The 21,650-nt window shown below is 37.1% G+C and overlaps 1 protein-coding gene across 6 annotated transcripts in view; it reads right to left on the reverse strand.

The window, feature by feature from the left end:
• The window catches only part of MTMR2 (myotubularin related protein 2), a 79,144-nt gene that overhangs the window by 30,540 nt on the left and 26,954 nt on the right, over positions 1 to 21,650 (reverse strand). For all 6 annotated transcript variants that reach the window (XM_003415593.3, XM_010595405.2, XM_023554733.2 and 3 more), the window contains 3 exons: positions 10,859 to 10,964; positions 2,122 to 2,197; positions 80 to 174 (listed from right to left, as the gene is read on the reverse strand). In XM_003415593.3, coding sequence (XP_003415641.1) covers positions 80 to 174; positions 2,122 to 2,197; positions 10,859 to 10,964 — 277 coding nt within the window. The remainder of the gene's footprint in view (positions 1 to 79; positions 175 to 2,121; positions 2,198 to 10,858; positions 10,965 to 21,650) is intronic.

Consider the following 21,650-nt stretch of genomic DNA (forward strand, 5'->3'; position numbering starts at 1 on the left):
GGAATAATTGAAGGTGAACAAAACTGGCTGTAAACACACAGGTGTACATACAAAAATCCAATCCAAGAACAAGTCTTACCCGTTCCATACTTTTGAAATATAACCTGTAATTTGTGACAGTCAGAGTTCCTCGTACAGCACCAGTGAATGGACATATGTAAGTTACATCTTTGGCTGAAAAGGCAAAGAGTCCACAGTTTAGTATACACAGCACGTTATGTAAAACTGCATTTTCATCTTTTCACAAAAAAAAACTTAATAGAATTCTGATTGTTAGTCTAACAATTGTTAGTTTATTAACTGAGACAGAGAACGCAGGAAAAAGAGTAAGTTTGGGATTAAAAGTAATGATTTCCATTTTGGAGATGTTGTATATAAGGTTCTTATTGGATATCTGGAGCCCTGGTGGTGCAGTGGTTAAAAGCTATGGCTGCTAACCAAAAGCTTGGCAGTTTGAAACAACCAGCCGCTCCTTGGAAACCCTATGGGGCAGCAGTTCTACTTTGTCCTATAGGGTCACTATGAGTCAGAATCGACTCGACGGCAATGGGTTTGGTTTTTTGGTTTTATGGGATATCCAAGGGCATGTGTCTAGGAGGCATTTATTTATATGTGTAAAGACACGGGAACACAAATTTTGGACTCATCAGCATACATGTGATACGTGAGGCTACTAATATAGGTACAGTCAATCAAGAAGAATATATAGAAAAGGGTGAAATTCCAGGAAATGCTGATATTTAAAGGAAGAGGAGTCAACAAAAGGGACTAAATGGTAGAGTCTTTTATAAGACAATTTATCATAGTAGAAACAATATGAGTTTTAGGTCTGGAGGAGAAAAAAAAATATCTAAATGCTTACTCTAATTTGACTAGCTAGCTAATCTCTCTGTGCCTTAGTTTGCTCATCTACAAAATGAGGTTAATAGCTTTCTTAGAAATTTACTAAAAATGATTAAATGAGAGAGCAAGCACTCAAAAATGATAATATTGTTATTATATTATATACAATGCTGATTATATATAATATCTAGCTCAGTAAGTAGTTCAGTAGAACTAGAGCCTAGGGTATACACGAGCCTGAAGGGGAGGGAGGGGAGTGGAAACTGGCTCAGGTATTCAATAAAGGGTCAAGAACAAGAAGAGACAAATATACCAAGCGTTAAGAATTTAAATTTAAAAACTGTTGCCAGTGAGTCAGTTCCTTCTCATGGTGACCCTACAGAACAGAGTAGAACTGACACACAGGGCTCCCAAGGATGTAATCTTCACAAAAGCAGATTGCCACATCTTCCTCCCATGAGTGGCTCGGTGGTTTCAAACTGCCAGCCTTCTGGTTAACAGCTGAGAGCTTAATGACTGTGCCACCACACGCCACTTAGAGGGTAGTTCCTGTCTTTGCCTTGTTTTTTACACAAGAAAATGACACCTAGCTAAGGAAGATTAAGCACTTAAATCTTTTTTAAAAAATTATGATTGATAATGAAACAAAAGGTGGTGTCTACTTTGGCCCAGAAACTATTCTCCTAATAAAAAACCACACTATTTCTCAAAATCCATGGGTATTGTGTAGATCACCAACATGGATGATGTAGAGCAAAAGCACAAGGACAAATGAAATAGCTTAAATGCTTGTTTCAGTTTCTAGTCCGTAAGTACTGTATATGCTTAGCTCTTCAGGCTGGAGATAAAGGCACCTGTGTGCAACCCGCCTGCTTTGCAATGAGAAGGAAATATTTTTATCCAAAGATTCACCTGAGTTAATATGACTAGGAAAAAAAAAGAAAGAAAATAAAGGAGGCAGATAATTATGAGAGAATGTGTTTTAAGAAAATTACTTGTACAAAGTGACAATTCAATGTTTCTCTAGGCAACCCACCATGTCAACGCAGCCATTCAAAAATATGAAATTTTTCACAGAATCCAAATGTCATGTTTCCTAGTAGTCCAAATATAAATACTACAAACAGGTCTATACCTAGGCTTGCAGAACACAGTAAGATGGTGGGAAGGCTGGAAGTTATCAAGTCCCTATGATAAAAAAAACGCCTAATATTTGTACTGAATAGTCTGTACAGTCAGAAAGGAGGAGGATATTAAATAAAAAATATCATTACAGACCCATGTCTTTAATATTTTCTCCTGGAAGCAAGGGTGGTTCTTCCATTTCTGCTAATTTGTTAGACTCCCGCAGGACCTGGATTAGAAAAAGGGAGAGCAGAGGCAAGAAAAGAAAACGGTTTTTATTCAAAGGCTAATTTTTCACTTTAAAATTATAACATCATAGCACATACACTATTTGTTATGATCATACACTGTTTTAAACCAAATTATAAAATCTGTAGTACTGGCACGTGTAACATCTGAGATTGCTGTTTTTCTAGGAAGTAGTAACTGAGTGCCTAATTTATATCAGGTATTTTTTTTAGTATAGTATACAAAACATTTTATAAATTTTCTCATTGAATCTTACAATAAATAGCCTTAAAAGAGAGGTGTTATTATTCCCATTTCATAAATGAAGAAAAAGAGACCAAAAATGATATTTAACTTGTTCAAGATCACATAGCTGAAAAAATGCCACAGAGTCTGAATTTGAATTACAGTTCTATTTGACTCTAAAGCCCATTTTCTTTTCATTATGTCATGTTGAAGGGCTACGGAGCTAAGCAAGTGCAAAATGGGTAAAACGACCTTCGCTGCTAACTTTGGTAAGGATCAGCATGAATCCAATCCCCAAAGTGTGAAGATGGAGTCATTCCTCACTTTCCCACTTCTCTATTCTCATTGCCAGCTGCCCAAGCAGTACACTCTATCTTCAACCCTGGCCACCCAGAGCTGGATCAAAGCCCACAAATTAGATGGACACCATCCTTCAGACCAGCTGCAAATGCAGCCCTTCTCTGATCCTAGCCACCCAGAACTAGGTCAGACAGCACAAGCTGAAACAACACAGTCTTTCAAACTGCCAAACAGGCAGACACGAGACCCTGTGGCTCTCTCACTGCCCCTTTGGGTTCAATGATTAGCTAGAATGACTTACAGGACTTTACAGAGTATACCGTACTTATGATCACAGATTTATCACAATAAAGGATACGAACAAAGAAATGCATAGGGTGAGATCTGGGAGCGGTCCCTGCATAGAGCTTCTATATCCCAAAGGGACACCTGATCCTCCCAAGAGAGATGTTCTCGCTAACCAGAGAGCTCATCTGAGCCTCCTCGCGTGGCTATGATAAATTACATCATCCCTCCCAAGGCTAGTCAACATTGGATCACCAGGTGGTCCCTTTTGGTCCGGTCAGCCCCACTCATTAGCCTTAGGTATGGTCCAGCTCAAAAGAACCAAGTACAGAAGCCAAATTGCTTTCTGCAAGATGATTCCACAACTCACAGGCTTAATACTTTTAAACTCGGATAAAATACAAGTCCTTATATAGATTTGATACCTTTTTGGAGAATTTGAAAATGATATTGAGAACACTGTTGAAAAAGAGGTACTAAATAAATTATTATAATCATGATCAACAATGGTTATTGAATAGTTTACTTTGTAAAAGGTGCTGCACTGGATTTTAAAAAAGCAAAGATATAGAAACCAGGGTTTTCTAAAGGAGTTACAATCCAGAGAAGGCACACACAACACACAAACACCCCAAGCTGTCATATGCTAAATACATCCCCCTCCAGCTACTAAGAACACTTCCTCACCTCTTTCACTGCCAAACAGTAAGAATTGTTGGTATTTCCCATCTAATATGCTTTACCTCCCATTAATTCTTCAACCGTGATCAGGCTTTGCCATCTACCCTTCCAGGAAACTGGCTCCCTCCCCAAAAACCTCCTCATTGTTAAAAACCATGAACATGTCCATCTTTATTGTCCATTTTTTTCTTAGCCACGTTTGCCACTGTTAACAAAAAAACAAATATTTTATGATTCCTCTTATATAAAATATCCAGAACAGACAAATATACAAAGTTTGTTAGTGGTTACCAGGAGCTAGGGGAGAAGAAAATTGGTAGTTATTGATTGCTTAAGAGGTACTGGGTTCCTGTTTGGGGTAATGAAAATTTTTTGGAAATAGGTAGTGGTGATGGCTGTACAACATGGTGAATGTAATTAATGTCACTGAATTGTACACTTAAAAAATGGTAAAAATGGCAAATATATACATATATATATACAAAACCACAATTAAATTCTAAAAAGAAAGCTATATATAATACTGAACCTAGTTAATGATCTACATCCTGAAGCATTTACTTGGAAGTATACTGATGCCTGCAATTGACTATGAAATACATCAAAAAGCAGCTGTATGGATGGACAGATAGAGGGATAAAGAGGTTGGGCAGATGAATGGATACGCAATACAAACAAGTAGAATAAAACATTAATGGGAGGATTTACATGGTGGATATAGGTTGTTCCCAGTAAACTTTTCTGTGTGTTTAGGAATTTTTATAATTATTAGGAAGGAAAGGTAAGGGTCTTAAACTTGACCAGTCATATAAAGAAAAAAATCACTGCCGGTGTCTATTGGAGGCAGAAGACATGGTCATAAAAGTACACAGAACTGAATACAATAAAGAGGAAATGGTAATAATCTAGGAGAGAAATATCAAAATCTTAGATTAGTCTGCAGTAGTAGACATAAACTGGAATACAAGATACTTGTTGGAAGATGCGATCAAATTTGACCCTACATTTATAAAAACAAACACAAACAATTATTTTTAGTAATACTTGATGGGTTTTACTTGAGATGAATTGCATCTCAGATATGTCGGTAATGGAAGAAGACAGAAATGCAGATTCAATAAAGAAAGTGAGGTTAAAACAGGAAAGATAACTCAAAAACACCAGAGCCTACCTTCCTAGAAGAGGGGTTGGAGGACTAAGAGAGCAAAGTTAGACTGATCTATTAGATTTTTCTGCACTAGCATAAAAATGGCTTTAGTAGGAAAGAAGTTATATAACCCTCAGATATGAGAAGAAGGACTGGAGAAATGTCCAGGAATATGTAAAACTCTTTCTCTTAGTTGAGCCAAAATAATGTTACCAAATGGTTATCCAAACCATTCACTATCAGATGCATCCAGGGCTATGACTATATCAACAGGTAAGATAGTACAAGATCTGTTTTCTGATAGCATTTAATTACAATTTTTAATTTGTTTCTTATTATCAAGAGAATTCTATTAATCATATCAAAATCTCACTGGTGAAAAGAAAAACCCATGAAGACTAAAACTTATAATTCTTTTTTTGTTATTCCTAATATATAATCAGTTCAGTTTTGCTCTTTCCCAACCTTTTTTTTTTTCTTTCCATTTTATTCCATGATTACTTCATCAAACTATTTTCAAACTGCTCAGTAATTCAGTAATTTTCCGTGTCGCTTTAGCCTCCTTCCCTCCCTCCCTCCTCCTCTCCTTCCCTCTCGTCAGGAACTTGCTATTAAGGAAATTCGGAAACCTCGTGTATAATGATGATCTGGATGTTAGCAAGTTTATGAGTCAGTTTTCACAGGGAATGGTTAGAAAAACAGGAAGGAATTTTTCTGAAATCTGAAAAATACTAAATAATAATGGCCCAAAAACAGAAAAATAAGTCTATAGAAGTTACCAACTATCCTTCCCAGTTTCTTTATGTACTAGAATCCTGAAAAGAGGGAAAGAAAAGAAACTTACTCTTCCTAGGATAACTCTATGTAAAAAAAAAAATTTGTGTACATCAATTTCATTTTTTCTATTTTTTATACAACTTGACTGACAAACCACAAAGTGGGCAACTAAATCATACAAACAAATATCTGAACGGGGTAGAGCCACAGACGGGCATCTGGGATAGATCTAATTGGTTACACATTTGAAAGTACATCCAAGCTCTAGCACAGAGAAACTCTTTCTTTTTATAACGCAGTCAAGGACAATTTGGTTTTCAGCTGAAACCACAATTAATAAGAGCTGGACAACATTACATCACCCTTGATGCTTCAGCAAGGAAAAAAGATAAGTATCTGAAGAACAGTATGGAAAGCATGACTTTATACCAAGAAAAAATTTTCAAATTTGAATCTTAAAATACAGGTTGTTTCTAGAGCACACAGGAAATATGTGGAATGTCTAAGAGTTCGTGGCACAAGGTACAGTCAATGCCAGTTCCTTCCCTCTCCTGTAAAGACAGCTATAAAGAATCCTGTATCTGTAAAGGGTAAGACAGCAATCACTCTGTACATCACCCAAATCATACTTTACTGCTTCTTTGACCCTTGTATTCAATTGATTTACAACTCTGATCATGACATGACAGCTTCCTAGTGCAACTGTAGAGCAAGCAACTGATATAAGGGAGTAGAGGCCGAGAAACAACTAACGATCAGAGGTAAAAATGACGCCGGAGTTCACATGATAGAATTGTGCAAGACCAGTAGCATATTCACTGGAAATACATCTTTTCAACATAAACAGTGATTATACGCATGGACCTCGCCAGATGGAACATACAGCAATCAAATCGACTATATCTGAGGAAAGAAACAATGCAGAAGCTCAACATCATCAGTCAGAATAAAGCCAGAGGCCAACCAGCTGTGGAACTGATAATCAATTGCCCATACGCAAGCTCGAGTTGAAGCTGAAGAAAATTAAAACAGGTCTACGAGAGCCAAAGTACAACTGTGAGTATATCCTACCTGAATTTAGATACCATCTCAAGAACAGATTTGACACACTGAATACTAATGACCAAAGACCAGACGAGTTGTGGGATGACATCAAGGACATCGTAAGTGAAGAAAGAAAAAGGTCATTATAAAGACAGGAAGAAAAAGAAGACCAAAATGGATGTCAGAAGAAACTTTGCAACTTGCTCTTGAATGCAGAGTAGCTAAAGCAAATGGAAGAAATGATGAAGTAAAAGAGGTGAAGTGGAGATTTCAGAGGACAAAATATTATAATCACATGTGTAAAGACCTGGAGTTAGAAAACCAAAAGGGGATAACATGCTCAACATTTCTCAAGCTGAAGGAACTAAAGAAAAAGTTCAGGCCTCAAATTGCAACCCTGAAGGGTTCTATGGGCAAAATACTGAATGGCACTTAAAGCATCAAAAGAAGATGGAGGGAAAACACGGAGTCACTGTACCAAAAAGAATTGGTCAATGTTTAACCATTTCAGGAGGTAGCATATGATCAAGAACTGATTGTGCTAAAGGAAGAAGTCCAAGCTGCACTAGAGGCATTAATGAAAATCCAGGTTTCAGGAACTGACAACAAAAATTCTCACAACCAGACCAATAAGCAACATCATGATAAATGGAAGATATACTGCGGTGGTCAAGGATTTCATTTTACTTGATCCATAATCAACACCCATGGAAGCAGCAGTCAAGAAATCAAACAATGTATTGCAGTGGGCAAATGTGCTGCAAAAGACCTCTTATTAAAAAGTGTTCAAAAGCAAAGATGTCGCTTTGAGGACTAAGGTGCACCTGACCCAAGTCGTGGTATTTTCAATTCTCTCATATGCATGCAAAAGTTGGATAATGAGTAAGGACGTCCAAAGAAGAATTGACACCTTTGAATTATGGTGTTGGCAAAGAATACTGAGTATACCATGGACTGCCAGAAGAATGAACAAATCTGTCTTGGAAGAAGTACAGCCAAAATGCTCCTTAGGAGTGAGGATGGTGAGACTTCCTCTCCCATATTTTAGACATGTTATCAGGAGGGACTAGGCCCTGGAGAAGGACATCATGCTTGGTAAACTAGAGGGTCAGCAGAAAAGAGGAAGAACCTCAACAAGATGGACTGTCACAGTGGCTGCAACAATGGGCTCAAACATGGCAATGATTGTGAGGATGGCACAGGATGGGGTAGTGTTTCGTTCTGTTATACTTGGGTCACTGTGAGTCAGAAGAGACTTGACAGCACCTAACAACAACAACATCCATAGAGAGGTGAGAGCTGAAGCCATGAGAAAGCAGGAGTACAGGGAAGAAGGGGGGAGGGGAAGGAAGTGATGAAGTCACCTTACGGTCACTCCGTTAGGTGAGGAGGGAAGATCAGCAAAGTACAAAGAGGAAGGGCAGTTAGAAAGAAGCAAACTAAAGGGTCACCAGCTTTGTACATATTACATCCATGTGTGTGTGGGGGGGTGGTGTGTATGTGTCTGTGTATGGAGCCCCGGTGGTGCAGTGGTTAGGAGCTCAGTCTGCTAACCAAAAGGTCAGCCATTCGAATCCACCAGCCGCTCCTTGGAAACCCTATGGGGCAGTTCTACTCTGTCCTATACAGTGACTATGAATCAGAATTGACCCAAAGGCAACGGGTTTGGTTTTTGTTTTATATGTATATGTTTGTATGCGTGTGTGTGTGTGTGTGTAGTCCCCCCACAAATCCACCCAGTATTTTGTATTACGTCATTACCCTAGTACAAGCCCTTTATCAATTTCTACTTGGAATTCTTTAGTCTTCAAACGTGTCTTCCTGTTTACAGTCTAACCCCCTCAAAATCCGCTGCTGTCGAGTTGGTTCCGACTCATAGCGACCCTGTAGGGTTTCCAAGATTGTCAATCTCTACAGAAGCAGACTGCTGCATCTTTCTTCTGTGGAACTACCGCTGATTTCAAACCTCTGACCTTTTTCGGTAGCAGTCCAGCACTTGAACCATTGCACCTTGCCCCTAATTAATACCATCTGCTTTTGTATCCAGAGCCTCTCCCACTCACTATCCTCAACAAATGGGAGCTTATTACACACACTGTTCTGTACTTTTAAGTGATCTTAGACATCATCTTTTCATATCCACACATACTCATCTCTTTCTTTTCAAAGACTATACTATTCAGTTGTAAAGACATAAACAATTTAACCATCCTCCCATTGAAAGGCACTCACGTTGTTTCCAAAATTTGTCATTACGAATTTGAGAATTATCTTGTCAAATTAAAGAAATCATTTTGGTATTTTTACAGTATCCATGTTATTTATAAAATAAAGAAGAACTAAAATCTGAACAATATTGAGTCTTTCTATCCAAAAAAAAAAGGTGTGTCTTTCAATTTATTTAAGTCCCTCCACAAAGTTTTGAAGTTTTCTTTATACAGTTTTTGCATAATTCTTAAGTTTATTCCTTGGTATTATATATTTTTTATTATAAATAGGATCTTTCCTTCCCTTCTATACTATCAGAGCTCTTATAAAAGACAGCTGTTGATTTTTAAATATCAATTTTGTAATCAGCCACCTGATTAAAGTCTTTTGTTTCTAATAGTTTTCATTTGATTTTCTGGATTCCTGGGTAAAAATGTTTGTTTCTTCTTTTTCAATACTATGCCCCTCATTTATTTCTCTTACCTAATTGCACTGGATAATACTTATAGAAAAATGCGAAATTACAGGGCATGCTAGCAGGCATCCTTGTTCTTTAATGGAAATGCTTTTAGCATTTAAATATTTTAATATTAAGACAATGCTTACATAAATATTCATCTATTCCTTTCTTATTAAAAGTTTCAAAAATCCAGAAAAGTTGCTCAGTTTTATCAAATGCCCTTTATTAAACTACTTTTCTGTAAAAAAAAAAAAAAAAATCACACGGAAACATCCATGACTTGTAACAGAAGTGACAACAGCAGCATCATGCTTAGCTTTAAAGTCTGAAAACCAGCCTGTTTTCTCCAAAATAGAATCAGGTTAATAAGTTTCCCATTTTATTACCTAAAAGTGTATCACATATACTTTTCCTTATCTATCCCCTTACTATCAACTGAATAGAGACAATATTATTCTTGTTGTATCACGAGTATATTAGATACACTTAGACTTTCATTTTTTCATGCTTTCTAATTTTTAAATAATTTCTACTTTGCTTCTGTTAAAATCAATTGGCTCTTTTTAACAAAAACTCATTCAAGCTTTTTATTCTTTTAAGCTTTGATGGGATTAATACTATCTGAAAAAATCACATTAGAATAATTATAAACCCAATAAACACGCTATAGACTACACATGTACAGGATGTCACAGATGTGGGTAATTTCATAAAAACGACCTTTAATGAACAGAGGAATACTTACAAACTATAATGATATGTGCAGGCACTATAGCACAGTGATTAAGGGACTTGGATCAGAACTAGAATGCATAAATTGGAATACTGACAATACTATTTATTAGCTATGAGACCTTGGACATATTACTTAATCTTTCTGTAAGTCATTATTATCATTCGTAAAATGGTGATAATAATAGCACCTACCTCACAGAATGGTGGTAGTATCATAAGAGATAATTTATGTGCAGCACTTAGAACAATGCTTGGCACACAGTAAGTATCCATTATTATGGAAGTAATCATGAAAATCTTTTAGAGTACAAAGAAGTTCACTAATTATGTTTTGACAACGAACTTAAAAGTTATCAAACTTAGAAATGAATTACACATTTTTCTTTTACAAACATATAAGACTTTCAGATTTGCTGGCCTGTTCTGGGATATTTAATAAAGACCCAGGTCTTTGAGAATACTTCATCAGTATCTCCCACTTAACTAAATGTTATATTGATAGTGTTGGCCACAAATCGCTAACGCAAAAAACTTCATCAGAGCTTAAAGACAGTGTAACCAAACCCACTGCCATTGAGTCAATTCCAACTTAAAGCGACCTTATAGGGCTGGGGAGAACTGCCCCACAGAGTTTCCAAGGCTATAAATCTTTACAGAAGCAGACTGTCACATTTTCTCCCTCAGAATAGCTGGTGGGTTTGAACTGCCGACATTCTGATTTAGCAGCCAAGCACTTTAACCACTGTGAGACCAGAGCTCCTTAAGAATTGTATACTTACCCTCAAATCAGGAGAAAAATTATCTGCAGAAGTTGAAATGGAATCCGATGATATGACAGAAGCTGATTTTGTATGCACTGAATTCTCCGAATGAGAAGTGGAGGCACTATAAAATATAAAGCACAGTATGTTTGAAAAATGGAGTCTTTAAAGACAAATTTCAGAAATTCTGTTTATTAGAAATCCATTATTTATTAAAACTCCCATTGTTAACTAGTCCTACTTTGCCTACCAATCTAAGTTCTAAATATTGATAAGCTGCAAATTCTCTATTCCTTCAGGGTGTAGTATTCTTACTATTCATGTTCCCTCCTGACAGACTTCTCCAGTGCTCCTAAACATACGAATTCCTTCCTTTTATCCATCCATACATACATTCATCCATCCACTCACTCATTCTATGAACAGTCGCTGAGTGGTCCAATGTGTAAAACACTTCATCAGGAACTGTGACTTGGAGATAAATATTACACAGTCCTAATGTCCATGAAGTTCACAAGTGTGTGGCAAAAACCGGCCAGTAGATAAATGATGCAATGTGAAGATCCTAGAAGAAAGGGCATATATAAGATGCCATAGGAAAGAAGAAAAGGAAGTGCCTAACTCTGCTCAGAAATGTCAGGGAAGACTTCAACAGAGGAGGTTATGCATGAATTGAGTCTTAAAAGATAAGCAGAAATTTCCAGGTCAAAATCAAGTGAGGAAATAAAAAAAAAAAAAAGACTGCAAAACATAGAAGTATAAAAGAGCATGGAACATTTGAAAAGCTACAAAAAGTTCAATAGGGCTGGATGAGCAAAAGAAAAAAAAATAAGCATGGAAAGATGGGCCTGTCTTTGTACCTTGTTCCTTTTCACCAAATAAAATTTTATACTTCTAAAAATTCCACATTTAAATATCTACTTCTTCCATTATACTATCATAATTAATCATAATTATCATAAGTAATCCTAATTATTTTTACAGTAAATTTTAAAAGTAATCAGTTACTGCTTATCTTCTTAAATTCCTATAGTCCATTGGGTACCTGATCATATACTACCTTTTACTGTTTACTGATATCAAGTATGTATGTCTTGTCTCACAAACTAAATTTTAAGCGCCCCAAGAGCAAGGATTATCTCTTGTACTTACTTTGTTCCACAAAATCTACTTCAGCGTCTGCATGTAATGTTAACATACAGTATGTTAAATTTAAAAACACAGTGATAATATAACTATGCCACAAACTGATCTATATCATTTCCTTTTATCATTTAAAAAAAAATTAGTTACAGTAAGAAAAAGCAATAGTGGAAAATCCTTAGACACTTTGAATTGAGGCTTAAAGTTCTGCTTAAAAAATACATCTTTCTAAAGTTCCGATGTCAACATACTAAAATGTCTTCCTTACACCAATAATCAAATTTTTTCATTAAATTTTGATGAAATAATTCATCTTTGGGTTGTGATGATATTTAAAACTATGTTTTAGTTTTAAAGTGAACACATTGAACAAATCTGTCTTAGAAGAAGTACAGCCACAATGCTCCTTAGAAGCAAAAACAGTGAGACTTCGTTTCGCTTACTTCATGTTATCAGGAGGAACCAGTCCCTGGGAAAAGACACCATGCTTGGTAAAGTAGAGGGTCAGAAAAAATAGGAAGACCCTTGATGAGATGGACTGACACAGTGGCTACAACAATGGGCTCAAATTACATAGGCATGATTGTGAGGATAGCCCAGTACCAGGCAATGTTTCGTTTTGTAGTGCATGGGGTCGTTATAAGTCGGAACCGGCTAACAGCACATAACAACAACAAAACAATGGTTGTTGCTGTTAGGTGACATCAAGTTGGTTCTGAATCATAGTGATTCTATGTACAACAGAACAAAAAACAAGGTGGCTGCTACTTCCGTGGGTGCTGTGGATTAAGTTAAATGAAATCCTTTGACACCTTCAATGTATCCTCTGTTTATCATGATGTTGCTTATTGGTCCAGTTGTGGGGATCTTTTAATTTTATGCTGAGGTGCAATCTACACTGAAGGCTAGTGTCTTTGATCTTCATCAGTTAAGTGCTTCAAGTCCTCTTCACTTTCAGCAAGCAAAATTGTATTATCTGCATATCGCAGGCTGTCAATGAGTCCTCCTCCATTCCTGATGCTGTGTTCCTCTTCATGTAGTCCAACTTCTCAGATTATTTCCTCAGCATATAGACTGAATAAGTATGATGAAAGGATACAACCCCAATGCACGCCTTTCTTGATTTTAAACCATGCAGTATCCCCTTGTTCTGTTTTAATGACTGCCTCATGGTCTATGTACAGGTTCCATACGAGCACAATTAAGTGTTCTGGAATTCCAATTCTTTACAACGTTATCCGTAATTTGTTATGATCCACACCTATGAATACCTTTGCAGAGTCAATAAAACACAGGTAAACATCTTCCTGGTATTCTCTGCTTTCAGCCAAGATCCATCTGACACCAGCAATGACATCTCTCATTCCACATCCTCTCCTGAATCTGGCTTCAATTTCCGGCAGTTTTCTGTCAATGTACTGCTGCAAATACCTTTGAAAAATCTTCAGGAAAATTTTACTTGTGTGTGATATTAATGATATTGTTTGATAATTTCTGCATTCTGTTGGATCATCTTTCTTTGGAATGGGCACAAATATGGATCTCTTCCAATCATTTGGCCAGGTAGCTGTCTTTCAGATTTCTTGGCGTAGACCAATGAGCACCTCCAGTGCTACATCCATTTGATGAAACATCTCAATTGGTATTCTGTCAACTCCTAGAACCTTGATTTTTGCCAATGCCTTCAGTGCAGCTTGCACTTCTTCCTTCAATACCATGGTTCTTGATTATATGTTACCTATTAAAATGGATAAACGTTGAAGTGACTCTGTACTCCTTCCATCTTTTTTTGATGCTTCCTGGTTCATTCAATATTTTGCCCACAGAATCCTTCAAAATTGCACCTCGAGGCTTGAATTTTTTCTTTGGTTCTTTTAGCCTGATAAATGCTGAGTGTTTTTTTTTTTCCTTTTGGTCTTTGCTCGTTTCATTATAACATTTACTTTGTCTTCTCAAGCCACCCTTCGAAATCTTCTGTTCAGCTCTTTTACTTCATCATTTCTTCTGTTTACTTTAGCTATCTGACATTCAAGAGCAAGTTTCAGAGTCTCTTCTGACATCCATTTTGGTCTTTTCTTTCTTTCCTGTCTTTTTAATGACCTTTTTCTTTCTTCATGTATGATGTCTTTGATGTCATCCCACAACTCATCTGGTCTTCAGTCATTAGCGTTCAATGCATCAAGTCTTTTCTTGAGATGGTCTCCAATTCAGATGGGATATACTCATGGTTGTATTTTGGTTCCCGTGGACTTGTTTTAATTGTCTCCAGCTTCAACTAGAACTTGTGCACAAGCAATTGATAATCTCACAGTCAGCCCCTGGACTTGTTCAGACTGATGAAATTGAGCTTCTCCATTCTCTCCTTCCACAGATATAGTCGATATGATTCCTGTGTTTTCCATCCAGTGAGGTCTATGTGTATAAACACTGTTTATATTGTAGAAAAAAGGTATTTCTAATGAATAAGTCGGTCTTGCAAAATTCTATCACACAATCTCTGGTGTCATTTCTATTACCAAGGCTGTATTTTCCAACTAACAATCCTTCTTCTTTGTTCACAAGTTTCTAATTCCATTCACCAGTAATTATCAATGCATCTTGATTGCATGTTTGACCAATTTCAGACTGCGGAAGTTGGTAAAAATTTCCAATTTCTTCATGTTTGGCATTAGCAGTTGGAGTATAAATTGGAATAACAGTTGTATTAACTGGTCTTCCTTGTAGGCGTACGGATGTTATCCTATAACTAACAGCATTGTACTTCAGGACAGATCTTGAAATGTTCTTTTTGATGATGACTGCAACGCCATTCCTCTTCAATTTGTCATTTCCAGCATAATAGACCATATGACAGTCTGATTCAAAATGGCCAATACTAGTCCATTTCAGCTCAATAATGCCTAGGATACTGATGTTTACACTTTCCATTTCATTTTTGATGACTCCCAATTTTCCTACATTCATACTTCGTACATTCCATGTTCTGATTATTAATTAATGTTTGCAGCTGTCTCTTCTCATTTTGAGTCGTGCCACATCAGTAAAAGAAGGTCCTGAAAAATTTATTCAACCCACATCATTAAGGCTAGCTCTACTTTGAGGAAGCAGCTTTTCCCCAGTCGTACTGTGAGTGACTTTCAACCAAAGGGGCTCAGCTTCATGCACTATATCAGACAATGTTCTGCTGCTATTTGTAAGGTTTTCACTGGCCAACTTTTTCAAAAGTAATCTGCCAAGTCCTTCTTCCTACACAGTCTTAATCTCTAAGCACCACTGAAACCTGTCCACCGAGGGTGGCCCGGCCGGTATTTGAAAGACCAGTGGCATAGCTTCTAGCATCACAGGAATATGCAAGTTACTACATGACAACAAACTGATGGGCTTGTGATGGAGACAATAATTAAATTACTTAAATAAAGTTAAAATCATCTCTCCCAAAAAGAAATTGTCATTTCAATTCAATGGATGAAAAATAGTACTCCAGTGGAAATACCTCATTTTTTTTTCGAATGTAAACATCCCATTATTTTATTTACTATTTCAAAGTATGATTGTGGTTATGTCCAGAAATCTACATTATTATACAAAGAGCAGTCATAAGAAATTATATTATCTAGTTTTATAAAGTAAAGAAATAAAAACTGTTAGGCTGAGAATATTTTCTTTCTTCTTCCACTTCTTTTTTGGTAGGCAACTTCGGATTAATTAAATGCCATCCATGTTAAAATAACAGGTAAAACACTCAAACTCTAGACACAGTACTGTGGCAGATATCGTTAGCTAGCTACTCCACGTCAGTTCCCCTTTCTTCTCTGACTTTGCTCAGGTCAGGGCAGTTTTTGCCAAGCCCAAGATGACACACTTGCTTTCAGCTTCCTTGTGGTAAAGAAAGCCACCTGATAGAATTTTGGTCAATGAGATTTAAGGGGAAGTCAGCTAATGGTTATGGAAATTTTTTGTTTTCTTAAAAAAGGACAGCAGGAATGGTTGCCTAGAATGTCAAAGTAAAGCCTGAAAATGAAGTAGTCACCTTGTAAATATGAGCAATATGCCAACCTGTCAAGAATTAAAAAAAAAAAAAAAAAAACCATAAGGAACCCAAAAACAAACAGCACAGGTCCCTAGAGCGCCACTGAGCAGCTGTATCCATGTCAGCAATACGTCTAGAACTCCTGTTATATAAGATAAATGAACTCCAATTTTTCAAATCACTGTAATAGGGTTTTCTATTCTGTACAGCGAAACACAATTTTAACTGGTCTAGCAATTAACATCTCATAAAGCCTATTTTGGACAAGTTCGAATGTGTAACGCTACTCTACAGACATATGTATGACCTCTGGGAGAAAAAGAAAAAAAAAAAACCTTAAAAGCAATTCAGCACCACTTGAAATTATGAGTAGTATGTTCTATACAAAAAGAATACTGACAGAAAATACATCATCTATCACTAAGAAACCAAATGGTCTATAAGAGCCAAAGTACGAAGTAAGTAAATCTTAGAGAAATAAAATAACAAAATCATGTTCTGCAACTAACACTCTGTAGTCACAGATTTTAAAAATCAGTCTTTCATTAAAAATATGGCAAAATAGCCTTTAACGATTAACTTCTCTTTTCAGACAAGCATAAACATGGGTAGATATAATGATCAACAACGTTATATTTCAGTGAACATTAATGTGGGTTTCAATATAACCAGTCTACAAAAGGTTTTAAATTCCAGGAAAGCAATGCAAGCTGGCAGGAGACCACAGTGAGGACATATCCCAGTACCATTCTTGGGATTATGGTAGACACCCTCTCTGTTCCTCAACTCAAAGGCATCGAGATTATGTAAAAACTGCTTAGATTTTTATAAACTAATGTTTACTATACTGTATTATTAATGAAATAATGTAGAATTTAGTATACTGCACAAAATAACATCCAATTCTCAAGCCCTCTAGAAAAATAAATACAAGTAAAAAACAAAAGAATTATAGTCAATCTTCATTATTTGCAGATTTCATATACGTGAATTTGTTGTTGTTGTCAGATGCCGTCGAGTTGGCTCCGACTCATGGCGACCCTATGCACAACAGAACGAACACTGCCGGGTCCTGCGCTATCCTTACAATCGTTGTTGTGCTTGAGCTCATTGTTGCAGCCACTGTGTCAATCCACCTCGTTGAGGGTCCTCCTCTTTTCTGCTGACCCTGTACTCTGCAGAGCATGATGTCCTTCTCCAGGGACTGATCCCTCCTGACAACATGTCCAAACTATGCAAGATGCAGTCTCGCCATCCTTGCCTCTAAGGAGCATTCTGACTGCAGTTCTTCCAAGACAGATTTGTTTGTTCTTTTGGCAGTCCATGGTATATTCAATATTTTTCACAACACAATTCAAAGGTGTCAATTCTTCTGCAGTCTTCCTCATTCACTGTCCAGCTTTCACACGGATATGACGCGATTGAAAATACCATGACTTGGGTCAGGCGCACCTTAGTCTTCAAGGTGACACCTTTGCTCTTCAACACTTTAAAGAGGTCATTTGCAGCAGATTTGCCCAATGCAATGTGTCTCTTGATTTCTTGACTGCTGCTTCCATGGCTGTTTATTGTGGATCCAAGTAAAATGAAATCCTTGACAGCTTCAATCTTTTCTCCGTTTATCATGATGTTGCTCATTGGTCCAGTTGTGAGGATTTTTGTTTTATGTTGAGGTGCAATCCATACTGCAGGCTGTGGTCTCTGATCTTCATTAGTAAGTGCTTCACGTCCTTTTCACTTTCAGCAAGCAAGGTTGTGTGATCTGCATAACGCAGGTTGTTAATGAGTCTTCCACCAATCCTGATGCCCCGTTCTTCATCATATAATCCAGCTTCTCGTATTATTTGTTTAGCATACAGATGGAATAGGTATGGTGAAAGAATACAACCCTGACACACACCTTTCCTGACTTTAAACCAATCAGTATCCCCTTGTTCTGTCCGAACAACTGCCTCTTGATCTATGTAAAGGTTCCTCGTGAGCACAATTAAGTTTTCTGGAATTGCCATTCTTCACAACGATATCCATAATTTGTTATGATCCACACAGTCAAATGCCTTTGCATAGTCAATAAAACACAGGTAAACACCCTTCTGGTATTCTCTGCTTTCAGCCAGGATCCATCTGACATCAGCAATGATATCCCCAGTTCCATGCCCCCTTCTGAAACCGGCCTCAATTTCTAGCAGTCTACTTCTGAAAAGCATTAGCCAGTGAAAACCTTATGAATAGCTGCGGGACACTGTCTGATATAGTGGTGGAAGATGAGCCCCCCAGGTTGTAAGGTACTCAAAAGATGACTGGGGAAGAGCTGCCTCCTCAAAGTAGAGTCAATCTTAATGACGTGGATGGAGTAAAGCTTTTGAGACCTTCATTCACTGAGGTGGCACAACTCAAAATAAGAAGAAACAGCTGCAAACATCCATTAATAATCGGAAACTGGAATATACGAAGTATGAATCTAGGAAAATTGGAAATCGTCAAAAATGAAATGGCACGCATGAACATCGATATCCTAGGCATTAAAAATGGACTGGTATTGGCCATTTTGAATCGAACAAACATATAGTCTACTATGTTGGGAATGACAACTTGAAGAGGAATGGTGTTGCATTCATAGTCAAAAAGAACATTTCAAGATCTATCTTGAAGTACAATGTTGTCAGTGATAGGATAATATCCCTATGCCTACAAGGAAGACCTGTTAATAGGACTATTATTCAAATTTACGCACCACCCACTAGGGCCAAAGATGAAGAAATAGAAGATTTTTACCAGCTGCTACAGTCTGAAATTGATCGAACATGCATGCAATCAAGATGCATTGATAATTACTGGTGATTGGAATGCAGAAGCTGGAAACGAAGAAGGATCAGTAGTTGGAAAACGTAGCCTTGGTGACAGAAAAATGCCGGAGATCAAACGATAGAATTTTGCAGGACCAATGATTTCTTCATTGCAAATAAATATCTTCTTTCACCAACATAAATGGCGACTATATACATGGAGCTCACCAGATGCAACACACAGGAATCAAATTGACTACATCTGTGGAAAGAGATGATGGAAACGTTCAATATCATCAGTCAGAACAAGGCCAGGGGCCGACTGTGGAACAGACCATCAATTGCTCATATGCAAGTTCAAGCTGAAACTGGAAAAAATCAGAGCAAGACCACGAGAGCAAAAATACCACCTTGAGTATATCCCACCTGAATTTAGAGACCATCTGAAGAATAGATTTGACACACTGAAGACCAGACGAGTTATGGGAGGACATTATACATCATTGAAAAGACAGGAAAGAAAGAAAAGGCCAAAATGGATGTCAGAGGAGAATCTGAAACTTCCTTTCAAATGTTGAGCAGCTAAAGCAAAAATTGATGAAGTAAAAGAACTGATAAGTGAATTTTCCTGATCCTTAAAATTTATTTGTAACCCCAAAATTAATACTTTGCAAACTTTTGTGGTCATCCACAAACATGTGCTGAGTGGCAAAAAATTCGAGTTGTCCAACATCCACTTTCCCAGGTGAGGTAACAGAAGGTGACACTCCACCTCCTTGTTTCAGCTTTCACAATGTAAACAAGCGTCCTTTTCAGTCTATTTAGTGCTACCTTTTTTGTGCTTTCTGTTGATGATTTTGCTGTTTAAGATAATCCCAAGTGTAGTGTTAAAGTGCTTTCTAGTGTTCCTAAGCCCAGTTTTGATGTGCCTTTGAGGAATAAATGTGTGTGTTAGACAAGCTTCGTTCAGGGATGAGTTATAATGCTTCTGATTATGAGTTCAATGTTAATGAATCAACAACATATATTAAATAAAATATCCTACTTGCCCAAGGCAGTCTTGTACAAAAATGCCCATGGAGACAAGATCTCAAAATCTTTTTATTGATATATCAGTTAACCCTCTTCATTATGGAATTAGACATTCTAGAAAAGCAAAAGTTCTTAATTACAGCTGGCCTATGAGAAAAACCTAGCTTAAAAATTTTAACTTTATTGTTATTTTTAAAATATTAAGATATTTTAAAAATATTATTTAAAAATAATCCAGCCTGTTCTGGATGAATAACAGTCAATATCAAAGAGGTCAATTTGGGTGATGATCTTCAAGTACTGTACACACGTGGATGACAACTGTGGGGTGGGCGGGACGACTATAAAGCCCAGTGGCCCAGAACTTGCTATTTTTGAAAGCATTCCTAAACATGTATTTGGTTTTTGGAAATTTTCTTCTTTCTTAACGGACAGTAGTATGTGTGTCTGTCCGTCTCTTGCACACATGCATGCACACACACACACAGTTGAAAGTTCTCCTAGTATGACAAAGCGAAGTGCTGTCCTTCATGGCTACTCAGACTGAAGGCAAGGCACACTTGAATGCAAAGTCCTATTTTCAGTAGTTATTTTTTCTTCTGTCACACTGCTCTAATGCATGCTTCTGATCTCCATAGCTACTACTATAACACAATCTAATTTCCACTGGTCTTTTCCATTTCTCCCTTGCTCGTCTTGAAGTCAATCTCTCTGTTTACCTTCCATGAACTGTTCTACAAACAAGCTCTGTATTTTCCAGAATTCATAGCCTTGCTCATGCCATTCCAAAACAAAATGCCCTTTACCCAATCCATTTACTGGCATCAATCTACCTCTTAAGACTCAGCTAAAAAGCCAGCTTTTCCATTAAGTCTCACTCAGGTCTTCCAGTTAGAACTAACCTTGAAGTCCTCTATGCTTTCATAGCCTGTTATCTATATTCTATTGCTGCACATAACACTTTCTACATTAGACTAGAAATCTTTATTTATATGGTCATCTTCCTTTTAAAATTATAAAGTGCAAGAGAAAGAGAATTTCATAATCAGCAAGGCATTTGAACTCAGAGCAAAGACCAAACTCATTAAGTAACTACTTCGGTTACTTAAGTACTTAGCTAAGTACGTAATAAAGTACTGCTCTGGTCCTCAGATTTCCTAGACCCACAACCTTGACTGTAGTCAATTCAAACATTCCTGTTATCATTCTGGGTCTTTCTTAACAAATGTCACACCCTCTAGTCAATTCTTCTGTTACATGTGTTTATTACCATATTACTATGTTTTCTCTGCCCCTTCCCCTGTCCAAGTCTTCCTTCAGCTACTCTCTTCCTAAGCTTTCTGCTGGAATCTTCATTCCATAGTCAATAAACTCGCTTACATCTTCAACAGAATTCTTTCTGCCATCTGTGCCTCAACTGACATCTCCTCTGGTAATATACTTCCCTACAGCCTCTTCTAGAGAAGACTCTTCCTTCTCCTACATCTAACTAAGCCCAAAGGTGGAACTGGCATTTGCCCAGTTACCCTGTCATGCTTCTACATTATTACTTTTCTTTCTTCATATATAAAAACCTGCAGTTTGATTATCTGTGATATGTACTGACTGGAGTATTTTAGTGGCCATAGATCTTTCGGAGAATCTCACGAAAGCTATTTCCTGAATCTCCAAATCCTAGAATTATTTCAAGTACTTTAAGGGTAAAAATCCTAGTCTAGATAACATCATTTAGTTCTAATGTATTCCAGGGCTTCTAAAATGAGTACTCTACCTTTTCTAATATCTATACAATCTAGATGCATATTAAAAAATTAAATTG

Source organism: Loxodonta africana, chromosome 7 (genome assembly GCF_030014295.1).
Source record: "Loxodonta africana isolate mLoxAfr1 chromosome 7, mLoxAfr1.hap2, whole genome shotgun sequence".
Taxonomy (NCBI): domain Eukaryota; kingdom Metazoa; phylum Chordata; class Mammalia; order Proboscidea; family Elephantidae; genus Loxodonta; species Loxodonta africana.